Source organism: Sphaeramia orbicularis, chromosome 17 (genome assembly GCF_902148855.1).
Source record: "Sphaeramia orbicularis chromosome 17, fSphaOr1.1, whole genome shotgun sequence".
Lineage (NCBI taxonomy): Eukaryota > Metazoa > Chordata > Actinopteri > Kurtiformes > Apogonidae > Sphaeramia > Sphaeramia orbicularis.
The window spans coordinates 30,982,490-31,005,952 of NC_043973.1; the positions used below are offsets into that span (position 1 = coordinate 30,982,490).

The 23,463-nt window shown below is 38.5% G+C and overlaps 1 protein-coding gene across 4 annotated transcripts in view; it reads left to right on the forward strand.

Moving 5' to 3' along the window:
• Positions 1 to 1,853: 1,853 nt before the first annotated feature.
• Positions 1,854 to 23,463, forward strand: part of yes1 (YES proto-oncogene 1, Src family tyrosine kinase) — a 38,100-nt gene continuing 16,490 nt past the window's right edge. For 2 of the 4 annotated variants that reach the window (XM_030159818.1, XM_030159822.1), the window contains exons 1-8: positions 1,854 to 2,243; positions 16,586 to 16,876; positions 18,067 to 18,166; positions 19,907 to 20,005; positions 20,924 to 21,027; positions 21,521 to 21,670; positions 22,529 to 22,555; positions 22,994 to 23,149. In XM_030159818.1, the coding sequence (XP_030015678.1) occupies positions 16,594 to 16,876; positions 18,067 to 18,166; positions 19,907 to 20,005; positions 20,924 to 21,027; positions 21,521 to 21,670; positions 22,529 to 22,555; positions 22,994 to 23,149 (919 nt within the window). In that variant the 5' untranslated portion in view covers positions 1,854 to 2,243; positions 16,586 to 16,593. Of the gene's footprint in view, positions 2,244 to 3,433; positions 3,679 to 16,585; positions 16,877 to 18,066; positions 18,167 to 19,906; positions 20,006 to 20,923; positions 21,028 to 21,520; positions 21,671 to 22,528; positions 22,556 to 22,993; positions 23,150 to 23,463 lie in introns of those variants that run through there. The other 2 variants (XM_030159820.1, XM_030159821.1) reach the window with 2 other exon arrangements.

Here is a 23,463-nt window from a genome sequence, read left to right on the forward strand (position 1 = left end):
CAGTTTTGGGGTTTTTTTGTTTGTTTGTTTTGTTTTGTTTTTTTTGCATATTATTTCAATGAAGTGAGCAATGACTAGTATTAGAGTATGTTAAAATGTAAGAAAACAGATTAGCTGCATTAAAAATGTTTTTAGTTCATAGTTTTCACACAGTTTATCAGTAAATATGTTTCTTTGCTTCAGAAATTAAATGCTCGGCGTTCAGCTGAGTGGACATTTTGGCAACTCCATGAAAAATGGGTTTATAAAAACTATTTCAATTGCATTATTTTTTTTAATGCCTAGAGGAATAAAAACACTCAGGAAAAAAAAAAAAAAAAAAAAAAAAAACTTGATTAAGGCTCTTATACAGGGTGGGGAAGCAAAATTTACAATGAACATTTAGTTGTTTTTTTCTCAGCAGGCACTACGTCAATTGTTTTGAAACCAAACATATATTGATGTCATAATCATACCTAACACTATTATCCATACCTTTTCAGAAACTTTTGCCCATATGAGTAATCAGGAAAGCAAACGTCAGAGTGTGTGATTTGCTGAATGCACTCGTCACACCAAAGGAGATTTCAAAAATAGTTGGAGTGTCCATAAAGACTGTTTATAATGGAAAGAAGAGAATGACTATGAGCAAAACTATTAGGAGAAAGTCTGGAAGATACTATTAAAGAAGAATGGGAGAAGTTGTCACCCGAATATTTGAGGAACACTTGCGCAAGTTTCAGGAATCGTGTGAAGGCAGTTATTGAGAAAGAAGGAGGACACATAGAATAAAAACATTTTCTATTATGTAAATTTTCTTGTGGCAAATAAATTCTCATGACTTTCAATAAACTAACTGGTCATACACTGTCTTTCAATCCCTGCCTCAAAATATTGTAAATTTTGCTTCCCCGCCCTGTAATTTATGCACGAAAGGGTTAAATACATGTTTCTTTGTTTCAAAAATCAAATGCATGGTGTCCAGCTGAGTGAACATTTTTGTAACTCCATAAAAAATAGGGTCATACAAAAATTTCAGTTGCATTGTTTTTTTCATACCTAACAAGGAATAAAAACACTCAAGAAAAAAAAAAAATATTGACAAAGGTTCTCATAATTCATGCATGAAAGGGTTAACTGAATATGAACATCAACATATCATGAACACCAGCATGAGCCTGTACCCAGAATGTGGTGTGTGGTCTGCAAAAGCCCCATCCTACAGAACATCAAACCTAGAGGGCGCCAGATGCTTGCATATACTGAGCTCTAGCCTCGGGTTCAAGTGTTTAACAGCGGCCTACAGCGTCCATGTAAACTACAAATATATCCAATGCATGATTGTATTACTAGTTGATTCAATGATAACAGAGACAGGGCTTTTGTGTTTGGTAAGGATGCAGATGGTGGGTTCCCAGATCCATCCCAGGCTCTGATGTCGGCCATATTGGACACACGGGGGGAACCGTTCAATAGGAGGTGATGCAACGTTTAAAGACGAGCGAAAATAATACAACTGTCATGTGTAGGCTCTGAGGACTACATATACGGTAGACACAGAAAGATTTTTTTTTTTTTTCAAATAAATATGAATTCAATCAAGCGTATTTAAATGTTTGAAATATTGTTAGAAATAAAAACTAATTATAGGTAGTTTATTGTCAGCATAAAAACTAACACAAAGGGGCTGGCTTTTTTTTTTTTTTTCTGTCTTCCTGCTGCAATTTTTAAAAAAAAAAATCTCCCATGCGATGTATGCTTTTACTACAGAACACGAATAACCACTGAAATTATGCGACTATTTGTGTATTTTAAAGGGAATTACGTCCCAGTTTACAAACGTACGAGTCTAATCTCAGTCCGTGAATGCAGCACTATTCCTCCTTTGGCCTCGTCGGCTCCTCGCGACTAGTCCGGCTATTGTTGTGCCTCTTTCAGGGCAACCCTGACCTATCAGCGGGCGGTGATTTCTGGATATTTTAATGACTTTGGCTAGCTTTAACCCCGCCATATTAAGGAGCCTTTGTCAGCTGGCAGTTTATTGTCTTCCTAGTGGAATATTTGGGTTCTGAGCGGAAGACTTTGGGCTGGTGAAGTAGTTAATCGGTATGGGACAGACAGAAGACTGAGATTCCACGTTAGAGACTGCTGGTGTCGGCTGTTTCCACTTTGGATTGTCGACGGGAAAAACAAAAAACCGTGGGTGAAAAAGGATCACAGGACGCATGTAGCCGCAATACAACGCTTCAAAGGTCGCTTTTAAGGTATGAAATGTTCACCTTAAAGTCATATTTTGTGTTGGAAGCGGAGAGAGGTCGGCCTAGTGTGGTGACACTTGAGGAAAGTTTAAGGTAAAGGTTCAGAAGAGTTTCCTTAGTCTGGTACACTGCTATTAAATGCTAGCTTAGAGTCACTAGCAGGTTGTTGATACTTTGTCTTATATTCTGTGGTGGAAAACGACCATAATAAGACTCCTTAAACATAGTTACATTACTGCATTTACACAGCATTCCACGACGTAAATAATAGACATGAAACTAAATCAGCAGACCCAGCTGAACATCTTTAGTGCAAATCTGTTTACAAGTGTGTGTCACGTACCAAAGTTTAACCACTTTACTCTTTTCCTGCTGCCTCACCCAATCCCTGTCTCCCACAGTCAGCTGCTGTAGGCCCCAGCTGTTATAGGCCTTTATTGCATGCACATATTATATTACAACAGAGTTCCCACAATGACAAAACTAGTGTTATTTAAGCTCTTTGCAGTAACCTCCCTCTCTCTTCTTGCATGTTTTTATTGTGGTTGCACTGGTCTGCTTCTCTGATTTGCACACTCCACAAAATATGGAATTTGAGTGTGTAAGAAGGCATAAAATCAGCAGCAGTGGTTTGTATGTGTGTGTATCTGTAGATTCACAGACTGTCCATGTGTCTGTTTGGTGTATTATATACTACGGTGCCACAGTAATCCTTCTCCACGGTAATCCCTCTGTTAGTACAGACCCAGTTGGCTGAACAGTCCTGTCTCGTCCACACGCACATACACACAGCTGGAATGGAGAGGGCTGTTGGCAGAGCAGTGAGGAGCGTTAACAGGTGGTGTTGGCCTGGGATCAGGGACTTGACTTTAACTAGAGGCATGAGGGATCCTCGCATACTCCTTGAGTGTCCTCATGGCACAAATGGGACTCTACAGTGTCATTACAGTTAACTAATTAAAGATTTGGAAACTCTTGTGACACATTGGGGGGGTCAGAGTCACAGCGCGATGCTCTGACGTGGTGGCAAACTGAGTAAATGTTGGGACTTTAGAGGGCCAAAATAAAGCACTCAGGTTTCAGATGTCCATAAACAGCAACGTGTGCTCAGTAGAGAAGAGAAGAAGAAGAGCTCTTCTATTTTATAGCTTGAAGATGGCTCTTTCTCTCTCCCAGACTCACCCTGAGCCTTTGACAGGCACAGCAGGTGGCCTCAATGGCATGAATGGATTCGGAAGGAAGTTCCTCTTTCCTCCGCCGGCCCCCTCCACTCACTGTGATTGGCAGAGATGGCAGGCTGCCCTGAAGATAAGACCGTACAGCACCTCTGGGAGTCTGCCAGAGCAATTGCTGAGTTAACGCTTGAGTAATGGTTTGCAGCCCCCGGTATCCCCTCACATCTCTGAGATCAAACACAGAGTTCACTGAGCAAGTTTGTCAAGTGAGTAATGAGACTTGTGGACTGGATTTGTGTTAGAAGTTTGGTTGCAGACTTTAAAGGTTTCTGTTTGTCTGAACTCATAGTAGCTACAGGAAGTAAATATGGCATATTGTCATACTTAACTGATTAGTGGATAGATAAAACTCAGAATCATTTCCGCATCAGTACTTTTGTGTGTCATCATGTCATGATGTGGAATGTCAAGCCAGCCTAGCAGGAAATCTCCAAAATGTCGTAGCTAACTTGAAAATTTACTCCATCTTGATAAATCCACTATAGATTTGAAGTGTAAACAACTATTTTCTCCCCCTGAAAATCTTTGTATTAGGATACATTTCACTGTGGACATGATAACATGGAGCTTCACTGTCCTTAAGATTTTAACTTAACTTAAACATAAATTTAACTTAACTTTAACATTAAGTTTTCCTCCACTGCTGCGTACCATGTAGCTGCAGTCATTCTGAAGATGACCAAGTTCAGCCAGCAGTGGAAAAGCAAGATAACATACAATTTTTCCCTTAGTAGTAAGTCAGTGTGAAGAGCTCCTTCTTATGCATAATTTAAAAACCATTTCCCTCGGTCATTGTCACATGATTCTTTTACAAAAGCAGTAAATAAACATCTCCCTCATGATAGTGAAAAAATGCTATTGAAACCTGCCAAAAGTATGTAATATGATGTAGTTTTCTGTTTCATGGGACTTTGGGATTATTTAGCTGTGACCCCAGCTACCACAGGGTTTGCACGTGCATGACTTTGCCCAAACAACATTAAACAAAATCATCTTATGTGCAACGTGATATCATGACTTGCGTAAATATAGATGCCACTTTTAATTGGCGTGTTATCTGTTATCTGTACGTATTATAAGCTTTCCACGTGTATGTTCACATCATTATTAACCCCCTGTCTAACCTGAATCAGTGTGTCAAATACTGAGGGTTAGGGTTAGCAGTTACGGTTATGTGAGCTGGAGATCTTGGCGTAAATTGATATGTGATCAAATGGAGTTGAATAACACGCGAAAGGTCGAAAATGCTTATGTATAGTACACAAAATGCCGTAAGAACTGCCGTGACATACAGCGCTGTTTCATGAGATCAGTCTGTTGTGTAACAAAATGTCAAACTGAAACAGTTTTTCCTGTCCACTTAAAGTTTCTAAAGATGTTCAACATGGAAAGAATTTTCAAAAAAAAGTCCATATTTACACTAGGTGAATGTGAATGAAAGACCAAAATGACAGTTACTTTTAGAGAACGCTGACACACCTGTCGTCTGAAGAATTTGTGGATAATGGTCTGTTTGTTGCATGAAATAGGACAACCTGTGTCTGAATGTAGGGTCCTGCTGGAGTGTGCCACAACTTTCTTCTGAGAATAGCAATTACTAGAGATGCAGTGGTAATGTCAGCTTCCACAATTATTCACTACAAAGGATTCAATTGAATCAAGTATTAAATGTAAAGTATGAACATAACAAACTTTCCTGTTCACATGCAGTCTGCTCTTCACACCATTACTAAATAAAGCACCAGTTATTTTGTGTTTGGTGAATTTTGTGCAATCTATGATAACATGACTGTCCAGTAAGTAAATTATGTGAAATGATGCCAGCAAGCCAAAAAACAAAAAAAGGTAAATAAATCAACAGAGCCACTGTTGAATGGTGATATTTTGGCTTCAGTGACACTGACCTTTAGTGTAATTGCGACACTGTCCACAAAGATCATAAAATTGCGTTTTCACCAAATCTTGCTTGATTGTAAAGGTTACACAAGACAGCGGCTCAAAGTTCAAAAGGCGTTTCCCAGAACAGCTAGAGTTGCTTATCTGATTAGTCAGAATGACGCGGACCAGTTCAGAGCAGCGTCATGCTGGATCCCACTGGGTGCATCCACTGCCAGACATCTCTAACTTGAGGAACTTTGCAAACAGAAGTAGACAATTAGACTTCCAGAGAAAAAATACTCAGTAATGTGCAATTAAAAACAACTCTTATCCATCATAAAAGTTAAAAGGGGTCAAAAAGTAAAGATTGGCTCAAAAGATATAATTATTGTTTTACTCGTTTCACCTTTCTGTCCTTTTCAGTAGTTTTTCCATCTTTTCTATGCTTTACCTTTCTTTCATTCTTGATTTTCATAAAAGGTTGTCACTTCTGTAGAACATTAAGGCCTGTAAATCTCCTTAAAAATGTTCCTGACTGTACAAATAATCTACACTGTGGTACATTCGTGAGTAAGGCTTCACACTGGTTGTGGTATGAATTTACCTCAGTGTAAAGTAGCCGAATAGTAAGTAGTGTTGGAAGTTGTTTTATTTTTTTTTGTCCTGAATGTTGCCTGCATGCCAACGACAGCAAACGCTTCCCTCCTGCAGCTCTCCAGCATTGTTTCCCTCAGCCCTGTGGGAAGCAGCAGCCTGTGTCTCCTTAATCTGACACGGCATCAGTGGCAGTCTGGCACACAACCTCACGGGTCACATGTCCATGGATGGGGTCTGGCTCTGGCGTTCGTTTCATTGCATACCACTGTGTTTTGTGTTCTCTAGTACAGTTTGTCTGGGAGTAAACCCCTTCGTAAACATAAATCATCATCAATTTTTTATTATTTTCAGTTCAGTGTTGCAGATATATTTAGCTCTTACTCGGATCTGCCTGAGGCTTGAATTCAGTTTGCGTTATTGTAAATGTGTAAAGTAACTTAAACACTTACCCTCATACGTTAACACCAATTTAAAGTTGGACTGGTGACCCACATCTGTGTACCAGCTTCGAGTGGTATCATCCTGTCCCTTTGGAGCCACCAGCTAATCTCATTGTCTGTGTAAGAGCCTCATTTAGGAACTCATCTGAGAATGGGTACAATAATCTGCCTGTAATTTGATTTGCAGCGAAGTCAATTTGAGGCATCATTAGTTATGATAAATTTGTCACAGTAAAAAAAAAAAAAAAAAGAAGAACAACACTGGTGGAGATTGTTCTCTGCATCACAAATGCTCTGACTCATTTGTGTGTAATTTCCTGAACGGTCACTAAAGGACACTGGAATATGTCACCACAGGAGCGGTGAAGTGAACCGCTCAATAGCTTAATGGCTAGAACTTGTCAATAATCCTGTGTCCTGTTAAGTGCTTTGGAGGAAACTGTCAACTAAACAGCATCTACAGTTCTGTCTTTTTTTTTTTTTTTTTTTTTTAAGCAGTGAGGTACTCATTCATTCCAAATGTGGTTCTTAATCTGCCCCGCACTAAATCCACAAACCACATCTGGCCGTTTTGAATATTTAATTTGAGTCGCTTGTTTGATCGATTGTAAGGACAGTTCGCATCTGTGTCCTCATTAGCATTTGCGCTGCTCACTGTTAGCATGTGTATGGGCTGTATAGGTCAATGGGATGTGGGTGTGCTGTGCTCTGTGGGGGGAGGCACTGCAAGGTAGTCTCCCTTTTACCATAACAAAAGAGAAGATGAGGCTGACAAAAGACAAAACTGAAAGCCTTTCTCTATGTGGCAGAGGTGTGAGCTTCCTTTTTTTTCAGAACACAGTCCTTCATTCTATTCATTGTTGTCTTCTTTGGCCTGTTGTAAAGACATTTCTGTTACTCCATAAAATCTATGATTTACAAAGTGTGACAAGGGTGAAGTATTTTACACTCAGCGATGGATTCAGCAATTTTTGGTGTGTGTATAAACTCAGAAAAAGTTTAGGTAAAGCATTCTTTTGAGTCAATTTAAGTGTTAGGTGTAATATTTTGTGCCCTGCAGGAAGGAATCTTAAGTAAAACTTGTGGGCGTTGAACCAGTTGGACACGCCAGATCATGTGCCAACCCTGTGGGCTCGCTCAGGCTCGTGATCTATTCATGGCCATTTTTGGAGCAAATAGTCTGGGTGCATAATAATGTAAATAGGAAGAACTTCCAGTTATTAAGGGATAATATATTTTCATATGTATATGTATCTAAATAACATGACAGACAAAAGAATCTGCACAAGTGTGTACTCATCCTCCTTGCCGGTTCCATTGGTTTTCCACATAGTTTCAATGGTTTGTTCACTTAGATCAGTTTCTAGTGGAAACATGGTCTGTGTACCTAAGGCCATCACAGCCATAATAGTTTGTTTTCTTCCAGATTAGAGTATTTGCTTGGAGGGCAAAGGATCAGAGCCTCAATACCCTCTTCAGGCAGCACAGACACCACTTTCCTGTGTTTTCTTTTAGAGCTGTTGTGGCATTAACCGTATTGTCAGGACTAAGTGTTTTGGACACGTGGAACCATGTGGTGTGTGACATGTGTGTCAGGGTGGGGTCAAAGGTGATGGTCGTGTTTATGTTGACCTTTGCTTTGATGTCAGTGGCAGACGTTTGCCATTTGTGCACCAGAGTTGTCAATGTGTTTCATGCTTTGAAATTAGGGATGGGGAAGATTGCTAGAAGGGATATCTCATCAAATCAAATGCCATACAGTAATTAGATTAGTGATGTAATTTTTTATTTTTTTTTCATGTCATGCTGCTATATTCATGCACATCTATTAATAGCTTAATAATACATATGGACAAAGAGAAAGACATTTTTTGACACTGGAACAAATAAGTAAATTGACATTTCTGTTTGCTTTGAGGCTTTGTGAACAAGAGCAGTACAAAAATCTCAAATATACACAGAACATACTGACAATGAAATGTAAGAATAATACTTAAAAAAAACCCTCCAATTGTTAACATGGGCCACATTCCCGTCATGAAGAAGAATAGTTGGTGGCCTTGCCATTAAACATAGCAGAAGAGGAAGAGGATGACGATGATGTCATTGAAAGAGCGAAAGATGATGGAAAGCAACTGAGATAATGATGGAAAAATGACTTTTTTGTTTGTTGGAGCTGCTTATTGTTATGATTATACAAAATGATCACAGATGCTTTATTACTGTGATCAAGCTATTGTACTATCTAACAATCATGACTATCCATTGAGGACTCACATCACTTGTACTGTATGTGACACATTTATGGTTCTTATGACAAACTATTAAACAAAACTGCCTGAAATGTTGGTGATAGCTTTTCTTTTGCACACTTTACAGTCTCTTCTTGTTCATTTTAACCTTTCATGCATGTACTCCATGTTCCGTGACATCTGTGTGAATATAGGTATATGCCAATTGTACATTTGCTGCTAAAACATGCAAACTGTGCCTTGCTTGGCTCATACATCGATGAACACAGACATCTCATCTGTTATGCTTAAGCACTCCAAAGAGATTCAGTGAGCTTTCACTATACAGAAACAATTAAGACATATTAATTAATTGTATCCTTTTTATTATGCTCCCAGCAAAAGCTACTAATCCAAGTGAATTTGTGTATTTTTGCTCTGCGAGAAGTTGTCATGCTACATTGCATATTAACAAGCATTAACAAATTATAAGAACAAGTCGAGCTGCCATGCTTGTGCAGCACTCATGCTGTCAGTACCAGCTGTTACTGATATTCTGTCTGCACATAAATCTGTGCACACTGATTTCTAAAAATGCTAAAATTTGTCTAAAGTCAAATCTGTCATTATGAATTTATGTCACTTAAAAGAAGTAAATGAAGTCATGCACGGGATGTTCTCTGCTGGTGAAATTAAATTGGAGAGCACTCTTATGATTGAATGTGAGAAAAAACAATATAATCATTTGGGATATCTTTGATATTCATTTCGTTCATCAGATGTCATTTCCATCTGTTCTGTGCACTCATCACTCATCCTACTATGTTTTCACTGTCCAAGCAAATGCTTTCAGTCAGTGCTCTTTGTTCATCAGAGGAAATCAATGCACCATCCATCTCAAACACGCAGATCCATAGATTGATCATTTCCGCTTAAAGGTTTAGCCCTAAGCTAGCTCTTCTCAAACTAAGATCATACATGGTACACATTATATGAGTGGTTTCACCTCAGCTTTAGTCAGTGGTCCACTCTGTAGGAAGTTAAAACGGTTGAGTAAAACAGTACTACAGTACATTTTACAGAGCACAGATCAATGTTTGACAGTTGGAATAAGGACGTAAACAGCAACCCAAAGAGAGGAGGTCACCTGCCAAATTAAAGACTCAGATGCATATAAAGTGTCATGTATTTGTCCAGTATCGTCTGTGATTTTATCCAGGATCCTTAAGACAGTCAGTATTGTACATAAAAGCTAGCATAAAAAGCTATTAATTAAAAATGCCTGTGATCATATAATCTGTTTAAACTGAATTAACATTAGATGGGTTAGGTCATAAAGACCTTGATAAGACCAGTTTTGATATGCGTCCTTAGTGATCTGCTCACATGTGACCACTCACTAGCTTATCTCTAGTCAGCTAGTCAACACTTCTGATGTCCCTGCTTAATATGCAAAATAGAGGATCATCTGTATAACCTAATCTATGACACAGACTTTCATTTCAAGTGTAACAGACTGGCCTTGAACATCTTTGTAAATGGAATTCACTGCACAGCTCGAAGACTAGCACACACTTTGAAAGGGGGAACATTTTCTGGCTGGATGAGGTGATTCTGTGAAATCAATGAATACAGCTGAAATCCTGATAACCTCCTGAGACCCAGGAAAGTGAAAGTTTTGGCTTTTTTACATTAAATAATTGTCCTGATTGGAAACAGCAAAATGCTGAAATCTCGTTCCATCATGTCAGCTAGTGATGCAAAGTCAGAAATGCCCATCTCTTCTAAACTGCCTCTCTTCATATCTATTTATTTTATTGAATTTCTCTGCAGAATTTATTTCTTTATACTACATAAATGTCATTGCCTGTACTGTATCCCCAATGGTACAATAAATCAATCATTACTGAATATGGCATGCTTTTTTCATGAAGTATATAAACAATATTTAGCTTTTATTCTTGTAGAACCTATTGAAAGAGAAATTCAGGTTAACAGGAAAATTGCCGCTTATCAATTAATCGTTAATTGAGCGATAAGGTCAACCAACTAATGCAGTGTTTTTCAACCTTGGGGTCGCCTGAAATTTCTAGTAATTGATTAAAAAAAAAAGAAAAAAAAACAACTTACTAATAAAGAATCTATGGTGAGTTGACAGGGACAATCCCAATACATAAAAGACATGACAAACTCTGAAGCTGAAACTGCAGTACTGTGGTTCTGTTTATCTGTCAAATGTTCATTGTGGTTGATTTTAGATGCTGCAGCTCTTTCATAATTCATAGTTTGAGTTCGTGTTTGTTCAGTATTAATTGTCAGCCTTGTAAATCCAAGCTGGACTGACTGTACATATCCTGACCAAGGAAAATAAAATTCTCACTTTGTGTAGTGATCTGCACCTGGCTTTTTTGCCTCTGTCCACAATAATATACATTATATAGACTAAATGTCGCCTAAAATTTAAGTTTATTTGCAACATAGTATAGCAAACTATTACATGATCAAAAACAAATTAATTTTAGCAAAAAAAAAAAAAATCTCCGTTTTGAATGTCTGGGGTCGCCAGAAATTTGTGATGTTGAAATGGGGTCATGAGCCAAAAAAGGTTGGGAACCACTGAACTAATGATTAATGAATTAATCGATAATTTGCATCCCTAGTCTGGGTAAATGCAAGTTACAGCTGTAGAAAAGAACACTTCCAAAGAATGAGGGGGACAGGGAAATGGATTAGTGTATGATGTCATAACTTGTCTCTGTAGTGGCTGAAAATCTTCTGGAAAATAACCCTGTTTAACCCTGTTACGGCTAAGAGTGAATTCAGAGTAGGGATGTAAACAATTAATCGACTATCAATTAATTGTCGATAAGAATTTGCTCGATTAAATTATTAATTGTCAGTTAATTGCCCTTTTCCACGTCCTGTCCGAAGGCTGCTGGTTTGTCCGCACTCTGACGCCGCAGCTGGGATAGCCGGTCATTGAACCGGATCATTGTGTTGATGAGTTAGAATCGCTTTAGGGACATGGTGGAGTGAAACACAGACGGGTCCGCTGAAATCTCGCTCCATCATGTCAGTGATGCAAACTCAGAAATGCCCATTTCTTCTAAACTGCCTCTCTTCAGATCCATTTATTTTATTGAATTGCTCTGTAGAATCTCTTTAGTTCTACTCCATAAAGGTCCTTGCCTGTACTGTATCCAATGGTACAATAAGTCAATCATTAAGGAATATGACATTCTTTTTTCATGAAGTATATAAACAGTATTTAGCTTTTATTCTTATAGACCCTATCGAAAGACAATTCCAGGTTCTCAGGAAAATCACCGCTTATCAATTAATTGTTAATTGATCAAGAAGGTCAACCAACTAATGATTAATCGATTAATCAATAATTTGCATCTCTAATTCAAAGGTTATTGTATCAGAACAGAGGAAACAAAGAAAAACTTACTTTTTCCAGAAAAATATCACTAAATAAAAGTTAACAAAATTGTCTCCAATCACTGTCATTGATCCAACTCCATGGGCTTTACTGTTGAATCAAAGTTGTAGAAGATGACTGTGTTTCCACGGTAACTACGGAGCCTCTGAACGTCCAAATGGGTCATTGCTGATGACCATGAAAAGCTGAGAAGCTCTGTTTTACCCAAATTATTTCAACAAATTGATAGACTCAGTAGTTCAGAAGTTATGAAGCATTTTAGATCAGTAGATGATTTTGGGTTCTGGTGGATGTTTGGGTCTTTTAGGGTTAAAGTATCACCAAATATCATAATCTCTGACTTGATCACACACTCCTAAATATGAGTACAGTTGCTACGATGTGACAACCAAATGTACACCCTCTTTAACATTCTGCTCCTGTTGTGTTTGGTGTTTTGTCGTTGTTGGCCTTTTACTCATGAGTGGCAGTGGCACACCTTTGCTTCAAATACCAGTGTGCGACCTGTCACTGACAACCATTTGAAACTTGTAACATTTTACAAATGCCAGGATATGAGTCACCGTGGATTGGTTTAATGTGTTTTGCTGAAAAGGCACACACGTGGACAGATGACGCAGAACGCTTAGACAAAGAGACGGAGACGGGAAAATGAGAAGCCAGTGTGGGATATGTAGATGATGCCATTAACTCCTGACATCAGAAACACACAAAGCCTCATTCTGACATGTATTTACTGTGTGATCCTCTATTGCAGGGGTGTCAAACTCATTTTAGGTCAGGGGCCACATACACTGCTCAGTTTGATCTCAACTGGGCAGGACCAGGAAAATAACTGCATAAATAAAACTATAAATAATGAAAACTCAGATTTTTTTCTTTGTTTTAATGCAATAAAGGAAAATTACATTACAACAATGTTTATATTCCCAACCTATCCTTTCACAAAAAATGTGAGCAACCTGAAATTTCTGAAGAAACATTACTTTATTAATTTATGTTAACTAGGGCTGCACGATATTGGAAAAAAACTGACATTGCGATTTTTTTTTAACTCTGTGATATATATTGCGATATGAAAAACTACTCAGGAGGATATAATAGCTGTGTGGTGCCGACGTAAATGGTCAAACAAATTAGTTGCATTTCCTCTTGTTCTGGCAACAGGTGCAAGGCACTATCGACACAAAACTCATGTTTCAGTATCGTCCTTCTTGTAGCTGAAATAATTCCAGATAACTGACATTGCTTTTCTTTTTGGCACCAAGTCTTTGTTTTTTTGGTGATTTTCTCTTGTTCTTTGCTAATTTTTCAATGTTATTACCAGCAATTCACTCCATGTGAAGGGGCATGGTCTGCTTCGACAAATTAAGAACGATTGTGATTGGTGGATCGCTGCGTGCAGTGTGTGTCAGGTACCCAGGTTGAAATTAGATGAGAACACGTCGAGTTTAATTGCCTCCTACATTGCAGGACCTGCGATGTGACTATTGCATACACATACATTGTGATGATGCTCAAACAATATATTGCGCAGCTCAAATTTTAACAATATTTTGCTTAGTAGTACTTAATTTGTCATTTACACATGTGCATAACCACTCACAGACCACAGTGGATCTACAAAGGCAAAAAAAGAAATTGTAACAGACATAATATTTTTAAAATTGATCATATTTTTTCTAAGAAATTTTAGGTTGTTCATATACAGTCGCGGAAAAAATCAGTAGCCCACCCATGTTTTCTTCATTTTCTTCTTTATTTTAATGCCTGGTACAACTAAAGGTACATTTGTTTGGACAAATATAATGATAACAACAAAAATAGCTCATAGTAGTTTAATTTTAGAGCTGATATCTATCCATTTTCCATGGTTTCTTGATAATAATCAAAATCACTTCAGTTCTTACATCAATAGCTATGGCATTGTACTGACAAAAACAGTGTTTTTAGGCATTCTATGTTTTCTTTTCTGTCTGTTTTAGTCACATGATACACACAGGAGTTAGTACTCAATTGCATAACCTTTGTTTTTGATGACTTTAGATGGTCTAATAATTTTTTCCACAGCTATATTTTCAGGTTAGTTTGTAAATATAGCTAAACATTTTCATGCAATTTTACTTTTTTGCACTAAAAGAGAAAAATGTTATATTATTTTACTGGTACGGCCCATTTGAGATCCACTTTATGTGGCTCCTGAAGTAAAATGTGTTTGATTGTCAACATCTTCAGTGTAATTTTTGGCATTTTGCAAATTCAACCCACAGGCTGGATTGAACCCTTTGGCCAGTTTTGGTCCACGGGCTGTATGTTTGTCACCCCTGTTGTATTGCAAGTACACATCTTCCTAAAAGCCTATTGTCAGGGTATTTTCTGTTCTTGTGAGGTAATTTTGTCACCAAAGAAGACACATAATCACCTACACACAGGGGTCTTGTATATCAACAGGATCGGTGGGGGGGGGGGGGGGACACCACCTCTCAAATCTGTGTCACTGATAGTATGATCACAGAGGAGAGGTGAACTGGCCAAAGGCTGTAACGGGATCTTCTTCCTAGCTCTGCTGGCTGCCAGGCTTTTGTTGGGAATTGTAAAGTCATGTGAGGTCATTCACTGCCTTGGGGTCTTTGTTTTTTTGTATGGTAAAATTACGCCAACGCTGCGGGCTATGTGCTGTATCGTAACGTCTCTCAGCTTGAATCATAAACTCATTACAATTACAAAGCATTTTTTATGAGTTTAGCATTCGAATACAGGAATCACACATAATAATTATACAGTAAATCAGGTAGTCACATTGTCTGAGTTTTTATAAAATGCTAGAATACTTGTTTTTCCTGTATTACGAAGACCCTTTATGAAACCAAACACACCAACACATATACCCCTGTGTGTGTTTTTTAGTACCATCATCCCTCAGTGGTGTGACATAACAGCTTCAGCACCTAGTGTGACTTAAAACATCATCCATCAGAAATATGATCATGTGTGTGTCCAAACAGTAGTGACAGATGAAGTGTTGAGGTGCTTTTACTAGCCCTGCCCATGTATGTAACTCTTCTAGTAATGTCTGGATACCTGTTACTCAGTGTTTCTTCAGCGTTTTTTTTCTAAACCTCAGTAATTCATATCATGTTATCAGAAAGTTTTATCAGTATTTCCACTGCTGCTTTAAAGGCAGAGCAAACACCCTCTCCCCAGTGTGGTGTTTTCATGTTTTAATGCAGAACGAAGAGGCTTGGTATTGAGCAACATTCAACATTCCTGCATTGAACAGGCTGTGTGAAAGGGCCAGTTGATGAGTCCTATTGTGAAGCTTCTGGTGAGACATCAGCAAAATAGCGCAGATGTTCACATGGAGCTCATTCACCTTCAGTTTGTTACGGTCATCTCTGTCGTCCATTATCCACCACTGTCAGCGATCCCCTCTACTGTATTGCTCTTTCCATGTAAGCTGCAGTATAATTATAGCACAGCAGACTGACTCAGGCTTCTTTTTATAATGGTTTGATGTCATAGTCATGTATCTTTTTTTACTGTCAAGTGGGAATTGTGCGTATATCGCTGGACAGGGTTTAGTAGACTTCACTAGTCTGTTCTGTACAAAGTACACATTTTCATTCTTGGCCGTCATTTCTTGGTGTTACATTTTGTTTGCACTCACTTTCTACTGAAACTGGAAAAATCTAAGCCGTAGTGCATTTTCACTGAGTTACAGTCAAAAAAAAAAAAAGATGGATTTTGTTCTCCAAAACTGTAAGACATATAAACAGTACATTTCGCATTTACCCTTTAACCCCTGACGTGTCTGTGGTGAACGTTCTGAATGTATGATTTATTTGAAGTATTCATAAAAATTCAACCGTTTACTCAACAGGAAAAACTTCAGAATGTGCTGATAGAATAGACCTTGTTCTTTCCATAGACATCTGAGCATGCTCAGTGCACTCCCTGCCGCCTGTGGAATGGGGAGCAAAACACAGAGCAGTGAGTGAGACCAACTCGCTACGAAAACAGACTTTTTGGGCTTTTTTTTTAACACTGCTCTCCTGGTCGTTTTCTATTTTTACTGTTGTCTGCAGTGTTGTCCGGATTTTCCTTTATTTTTTTCACTGTGTTGGTTTTTACCAAGTTTTGATTGTGTAACTGCTTTTTGGAGTTATTTAGAGACTAATTTAGAAAGCAAGAGCCCCAAAACAAAAAAGTAGGCTACTGGGCCAAAATTCAAATACTTGTTGTTCAGTGTGTTCCAGTTCACAGTTCATGTTCTACATCCTAAATCATCTTATTGGTGTACATTCTGAGTGCCTTATTTAGTAAAAACCTGTCAAACTTCAATTCCTCTCTTTGTCTTTTTCTGTTATTCCACCCTGTTTTGACCCTAAAACACACTGAAACAGACTCAAATTCACAGCAGCCTGTTTCATTGAAATAATATCTCAGGGGTTAAAGGGTTAATGTCGTCAAACAAACTCAAATTTTCGAATCATTCACTTCAGCTCAATGTTTCCACCCACAGGCTCGACGATGGGTTGTGTCAGGAGTAAAGAAGACAAGAGCTCTGCGCTTAAGTACCGACCCGACAATACAAATGCCACTCTAGTTAACGCCCACCTGGGCCACTATGGGCCCGACCCCACCCTGATGGGTCACTCGCCAGCCATGAAGATGCACAACAACAGCTACAACAGCCATGCTGCCTCCCTTACACCGTTCGGTGGGGCGTCCTCAGTCATGACGCCCTTTGGCGGGGCGTCCACGTCCTTCACCTCTGTGGCTGTGAGCAGCCCCTTCCCAAGTGTCATCACAGGTCAGTGTGCAGAACGTTGTTTTTTTTAAGTAATATTGTGAATAAGACTGATATGTCTGTTCTCATTCAAGTATTTTTTTATAAACTTGAGGCACTTCAAAGAAAAAGTACGATGAGAGTTTTAGCCTCATTAAAACTGAAAGATTTAAATTAACTCTACTAATGTGCAGACCTAAACACAATCTGATGCCTCTGAAACGCGTAGTTTTTCATTATGATTAAAGAATTTATAAGTCTAAAATAAACCCAGTCAGGCATTTGTTATGCACAGGACGTTATGAGCAGCAGATGTTATGCAAATTAGACATTTGAAACGACTCAGCCCGAAACATCAAGGCCGAGTGGAAGTCCAAAATAGATCCATAGTATGGCAAGCAATGCAGCAGGCCTGGACAGAGCTGGGCCAAAGAAAACAGACACATATGTGAATCTGAATCCATGCACAGATTTGGAATAGTCTTCATTATTGGTACTTTAAAAAAAAATGATGTTGAATCCTAACATCACTCATTGTCATGAAATTCCCAAGAGATTATGCAGGTGATCTGTCCAAAATAAAGAAGTGTGTATTCTCCTAAAACACACTCACACATATGCACACACCCTTCAGTCCCAGTTCTGATCCATCTCACTCTGTCAAGGAGGATAATCTGGCCTGAGGGGCCATTGTAGATCTAATCCTGCACATTCAGTTTCCTCCTTCAGATAAACCTATCACAGTCCTGTTGTCTCTGCACACTCTGTCACTTCTTCACCCTGTCCCAGGAAAACCAAGTCTTTTCATTATAGCTAGAGATGAAGTACTGTGAATTACATTCAGCATCTTGAAGTGACGCTGTGGGGTTTAAGCATCGTCAGAGTATTTGGTTTCCCTGATAGTCACAGAGGAAGTGTTCAGTGTACCTTAATGGAACTGTAAGTGTTAATTTTTAAAATTTTCAATTATGATTCCAAAGAAAATAAGTCAGACTATTTTTTTTCTTGCATTATGGATGTTCCAGAGCCTTTACATAGAAAAAAGCCCTTCACTGAAGGAATTGTGTCATGAAAAAACTTTTTCTACTTTGATTTGATATAATTTAATATAACATTGGCTCTCCCACAGGATTATTTTTGTGCCTGATGTGCTTGTGTTAGGATGAAGCAGCTCCTCCAGTCTTGCTCACCCTCCTCATCTCCTTTACTTTCAGGAGGTGTGACGTTCTTTGTAGCGCTGTACGACTACGAAGCAAGGACGTCAGATGATCTGTCATTCAAAAAAGGGGACCGCTTCCAGATTATCAACAACACGTGAGTCCATTTGCTTTGTACACTGACAGAGTCCTGCTGTGTGGATGTGACTGTCCTACAGCAGTGTGTATGAGTGTGTGTGTGTGTGTGTCTGTGCGTGTGTGTGTGTTTAATCCTTCATTGTATCCAGGTCTCATATTAAGGCTGAAATCTGTCTGGGTTAATGGATTCCTCCAATGGGCCATCTGTTTAGCCAATGCTGCTTTTCCACACATCAGTCCTCCTGCGTAGAAGTCAAATATGCTACTTCTGATCATTTATTAGAGCATATGGAATGAGTGTAGTGAAATGTGTATTTTGTATTACTAATTACAAACACTTGGCAGTAGGTAAAATTATTTTTAGGTACCAAATTGCCTGATGGATATTAAGAATCAAAAAATATCAAATTTCAATACTTAACTAATTAATATCAGCGTAAGCGTTTAACAGACAGGTTCATGTTGCTGTAAATAAATTAATTACCTCCGCCAGGAGGTATTGTGATCGCTTTGCTTTGTGTGTTTGCATGCGTGTTTGTTTGTTTGGGTGTTTGTTTGTTAGCAAGATAACTCAAAAAGTTATGGATGGATTTTCATGAAATTTTCAGGAAATGTTGATACTGGCACAAGGAAGAAATGATTAAATTTTGGTGGTGATGGGGGGGTGGGGGGTGCAGTTCTGTCTTGGCGGAGGTCTGCCCTCTCCGAGTGCTTTTCTTGTTTGTTATGTTGTTAAACTGTTTTCAGTGTACACAAAGGCAAATGAGTTGAAAAATGCAACTATGTTTTTGTTAAAAAGCAAATTTGGCAACAAAAAAAAGTATTGTTTAGGATCCAATATTGAAGTCAGAGTATCAATAAAGCTCTAGGTATAATAGTTTTAACATAGTTTCTCAAATACTTTTTATTTTCTTTTTTGTGATTTCATATTAAAAACAACTTCTTTATTTTATTTAGAAAAGCATTTAAAAGTATTTTTGATATATTAGTTGCTAAGCACATGTCCATGCATTAAAATATGAAGTTAGTTCTTCTTTACTCATCTTTGCTGCTGACTGGAGAACCATCATCTTTTAGGGACGCAGGTGTAAACTTCACTCGTATTGCATGTTTCTGCCGCTCGGCAGCAGTGAAAATGCCATCTGCCTTTAGAGAAGTGGCAGTGGGAGGAGGACAGATTTTCAGATTTGAAGGCATCTCCCTTTAGAGCCAAGGCCTCATCATTCAATATAAAGTTGGTCAGTTACTTTTAAAATGCAGTTTTGAGATCTGTCCTTCAGACTTTGTTATGCCAGCTACATTTTAGTTAGTTTCATAAGAGGAAGGAAGTTTTCTGTGAAGAACTGGCCTACTTTTACATAGTTTTATGAGGCGTTTTCTGGAAGGTCATGGACACTGAAAAAGGTTCAGTTAAAAAGTCATATTCATTAAAGGTCCCTCTTTGTGTGAAACCATTTCATTCTACATGTGGGGAAATAAAAATGAAGCCAAGTTTTTTTTCACCACTTTGTTTTATTTCATGTTTTTTTGTTGCCATTTTCATTTAGTGTTCTTGTTTTTGGAAATTCTCAGTTTTATGTCAATAAAATAACCCTAATTTTGATGAGTAGTTTTAGTTATTGTCATATGTTTAAACTAACTTTAACATATCAAGGTAGACAGGTGGTTGTCTGGTTATTTTACCACATTTTAGACTCAATAACTGGACTCATATTTTTCAGTTTTGTCCTCACTCGTTCTTTGTTTCACCTCACTTCAGGGAAGGGGACTGGTGGGAGGCTCGCTCCATCAACACCGGACAGAAAGGTTACATCCCTAGTAACTACGTGGCTCCAGCAGACTCCATACAGGCTGAAGAGTAAGAGCTCATTACGTTGTTTTTCTTTCACTTTTATTTTAGCGTTTGATTAAGAAAACGTGATCCAACTGGCTGTGCGCACATTACGATTCACCCACCGTGTCCACGTGGTTGAGTCTCAACAATAGAGCTCTACGTTGTGGCTGACAGCCGCTGGCACTGACACTGCTGTTCTTCCAGTGTGACAGAAACCTTCAGGGACACTGCTGCTTTTAGACCGTTTTTGGCCTGGTTTCATTTTGGCTGACAGCCAGCATGTTTGACAGAGGGATGGATGTACAAACTGCTCATCCAAACCTGCCTGTTAACTTTACTCTGTGTCCTTTAGACTGAAATATGACTTGATTTTCCACTCCGTGTGCCACAAGTCAACTGTCAAAAACAAGAAAAGCTGGGATAAGTTGTTGACAGCGCGCTCTATTTGTGCTTGAATATGTCTTGAAATGGATAGTGTAGAAAGAAAAGAAAACCGTGACGTAATATAATGATGATAAACTTTTTTTTATGTAAGTCTTGTGTGTAATTGAACAGGCTAAAGACCTACAGCCTGGAGCACAGTTGTAATAAGCTATAATGACAGCAATATGGTCTAAACTATTTAGACTTGAATGACAATTTTATGCTAGTTAGGCTCTTTAGTCCAACTTTAAAAGAAACCACATTAGAGCTGAATATGAAGTCTGAACTTTAATGTCATCTAATCCCACATTTTAACTCTTTTCAACTGGTTGTGGTGGTTGACTTGCCAATATTTCAGTTGGGATTTGTGTAACGTCAGTTATTTTTGCAAATCTACACCTAAACACCTCAAAAGATTTGCCTTAGTTGCATCAGTAAAAAAAAAAAACTACTGTTAAAATTACTCACCAGTATTTGTGAGTGTCTCCTGTGGCTGATGTGAATCTTCTCTTTTGGCAGATGGTACTTTGGTAAAATGGGCCGCAAAGATGCAGAGCGACTCTTGTTGCTTCCAGGGAACCAGCGGGGTACTTTCTTGGCAAGAGAAAGTGAAACAACCAAAGGTAAAAGAATTTATTTGCGAACACGAAGGAAATGAAAGACCATATGTGTTTAATATTCAATTCAACACACAAAAGCAAGGTTGTTTTTCATATTTCACGCTTGGAAAAGCTGCCAACCTTGTTCCAGAGGACTTAACGGCACCCAGTAGGCTTTTATTTTAAACGGTTGTGTTTACATTTACGGCCTCTCAACAGAATACAATGCGTGTGTGTGTGTATACTTATAACAGCTTAAGTGCATTTCCTTCATTTGTTTTTACTTTCATGTATCCTAGCACAGAGGCCTTTTTAATATGTTTGTTGAGATATTGTTACTCTGAAAAGCCCTACTTCATATTAGTAAAAGCATAAACATCAGTATCTTTAATGCAGCTATAAACAGCTTTCTGTGCAGTTTTGTCAGTTATAATTTAGGTATGTTTCCAGTGTCATTAAGTTTTGATATTCTTTCATTTTTTAACTCAAATTGACTGAATGTTTGTTAATTTCAAAGGTGCCTACTCGCTGTCCATCCGGGACTGGGACGAAGTGAAGGGAGACAATGTCAAACACTACAAGATTCGAAAGCTGGATAACGGTGGTTATTACATCACCACTCGCGCCCAGTTCGAGACGCTACAGAAGCTGGTGAAACACTACACAGGTATTCAACTTGTCCACAATGCACACACACACCCCTGATGCTGGTGGAGGTAGCGTTTAGACAAATTGTTGTTTACAGGCGAAACATGAGCTAGTTAGTTATTTTTTTCTTACAGACTCATGTTTTGTGAACCCATTGATTGTGCGGTTTGGGAAGGAACCATTTAGACATCTGAGGCTCTGTCATTTTTTTTGTTTTTGATACAGTAGTAGTTCATTTTCCTTGAACTTGTTTTATTTGATATTTTGGCCAACAAATGCAGCGGAAATGCATTATTCAGCTGTAGACCTGCTGCTGTGAGGTTGATATATTTACTGAGTTATTTCTTTTTTTATTCTGTTGCAAGCGTTGCTTTCACTCTCACAGTCAGGGTTCAGTAGTCATGACAAAATCGCCAAAAAAAGAAAAAACCATGTGACACTTAAGCCAAAAGAGATGTGAATATAAAATTGTTGCAGTCTTAAGCCCACTTTAATCCACACAATATTGATGAACAGGCTCTGAAATCCCCCTGCAGACGGCCACAAGTAAGCAGGACATCTGGATGATGTAATTTCATGCAGGACCGATGAGTTATTAAAAACGTTCTAAGGACAGTACAATTAAACTCACAGAGGACTAATCTATAAACAAGAGTGTGTATGTTTTGGACACTTATATGGTTGATTTTAGTGTTTGCTTGCTTTCACATAGTTAAAGTCGTTCATCAACTGCACTTCTGCAGGGCCTGGATGTTTGATTGCTGTGTTGCTTCACATCCCTAGTCAGACGTACGACTTGCTAATATCCGAGAATGCATGTAAATAAAGTCAATTAATTGGCTGGTTAACTCGACTGCTGTTTCCTTTTTGTGTGCAGACCTCAAATGGGAGATTTCACTTGATGGTTAGTGATGCTGTAGCGAGATACACCTCCTTTCCACAGCACAGTGCATCCTTATCATTTTGCACTTCACTGACAATGAAATTAAATAGTCAAATTCAACACAGTTCACATCATTAAAACCAACTTCTCTGAAAATGTGTTTCTCTTTGTTGGGGTGAATAATGATGAATCATTATTCGGCGAAGGCTTTGCAGTTTATTTGTTGTGTGCAGCAGTTGTCATGTAGTAATGTGATATTCTATTGATCACATTTTTACAGTCCAGTTTCCAGTACGGCTTTGCTTACTGTACTGTTTGTGAATACACAAACACTGTTATGTCTGAGTAGTTTTAACAGACTCGTGGTGTGATTTTTCAAACACTGATGCAACAAGCTTCAACCTAACATGTGCGTTTTCGTCTGTTTTTTTCCCCCTCCTCGTATGTCTTCTTGTCCAGAACATGCAGATGGTCTGTGTTACAGGCTGACGACTGTGTGTCCCACAGTGAAGCCTCAGACTCAGGGACTAGCTAAGGATGCCTGGGAGATTCCCAGAGAGTCCCTCCGACTGGAGGTTAAACTGGGCCAGGGCTGCTTCGGAGAAGTCTGGATGGGTAAGGAACGTTACACAATCACAGAATGTATGGAGAGTATTTCCTCAAATAAAAACCAGGAGTCTTTTAAAAGCCACGTCAGATAATGACAGGATGTGTGGTCAGTGTGAACCAATACAGGCAAAGACAGAACAAAGCCAGATAAACTCCTGGTGCAGGCCAGTTAAGAATTCTCTTCATTTAACTGGTTTAAGTTGCTAACATCATCAATATGCTCATATTATTCTCAACACTTTGTTCTTCTAGTTTACTTATCTAGAGTGTTATCCAATTTTAGTCAAGTAATGTCTCAGCCAAGCTGTATTTTGTTGTAC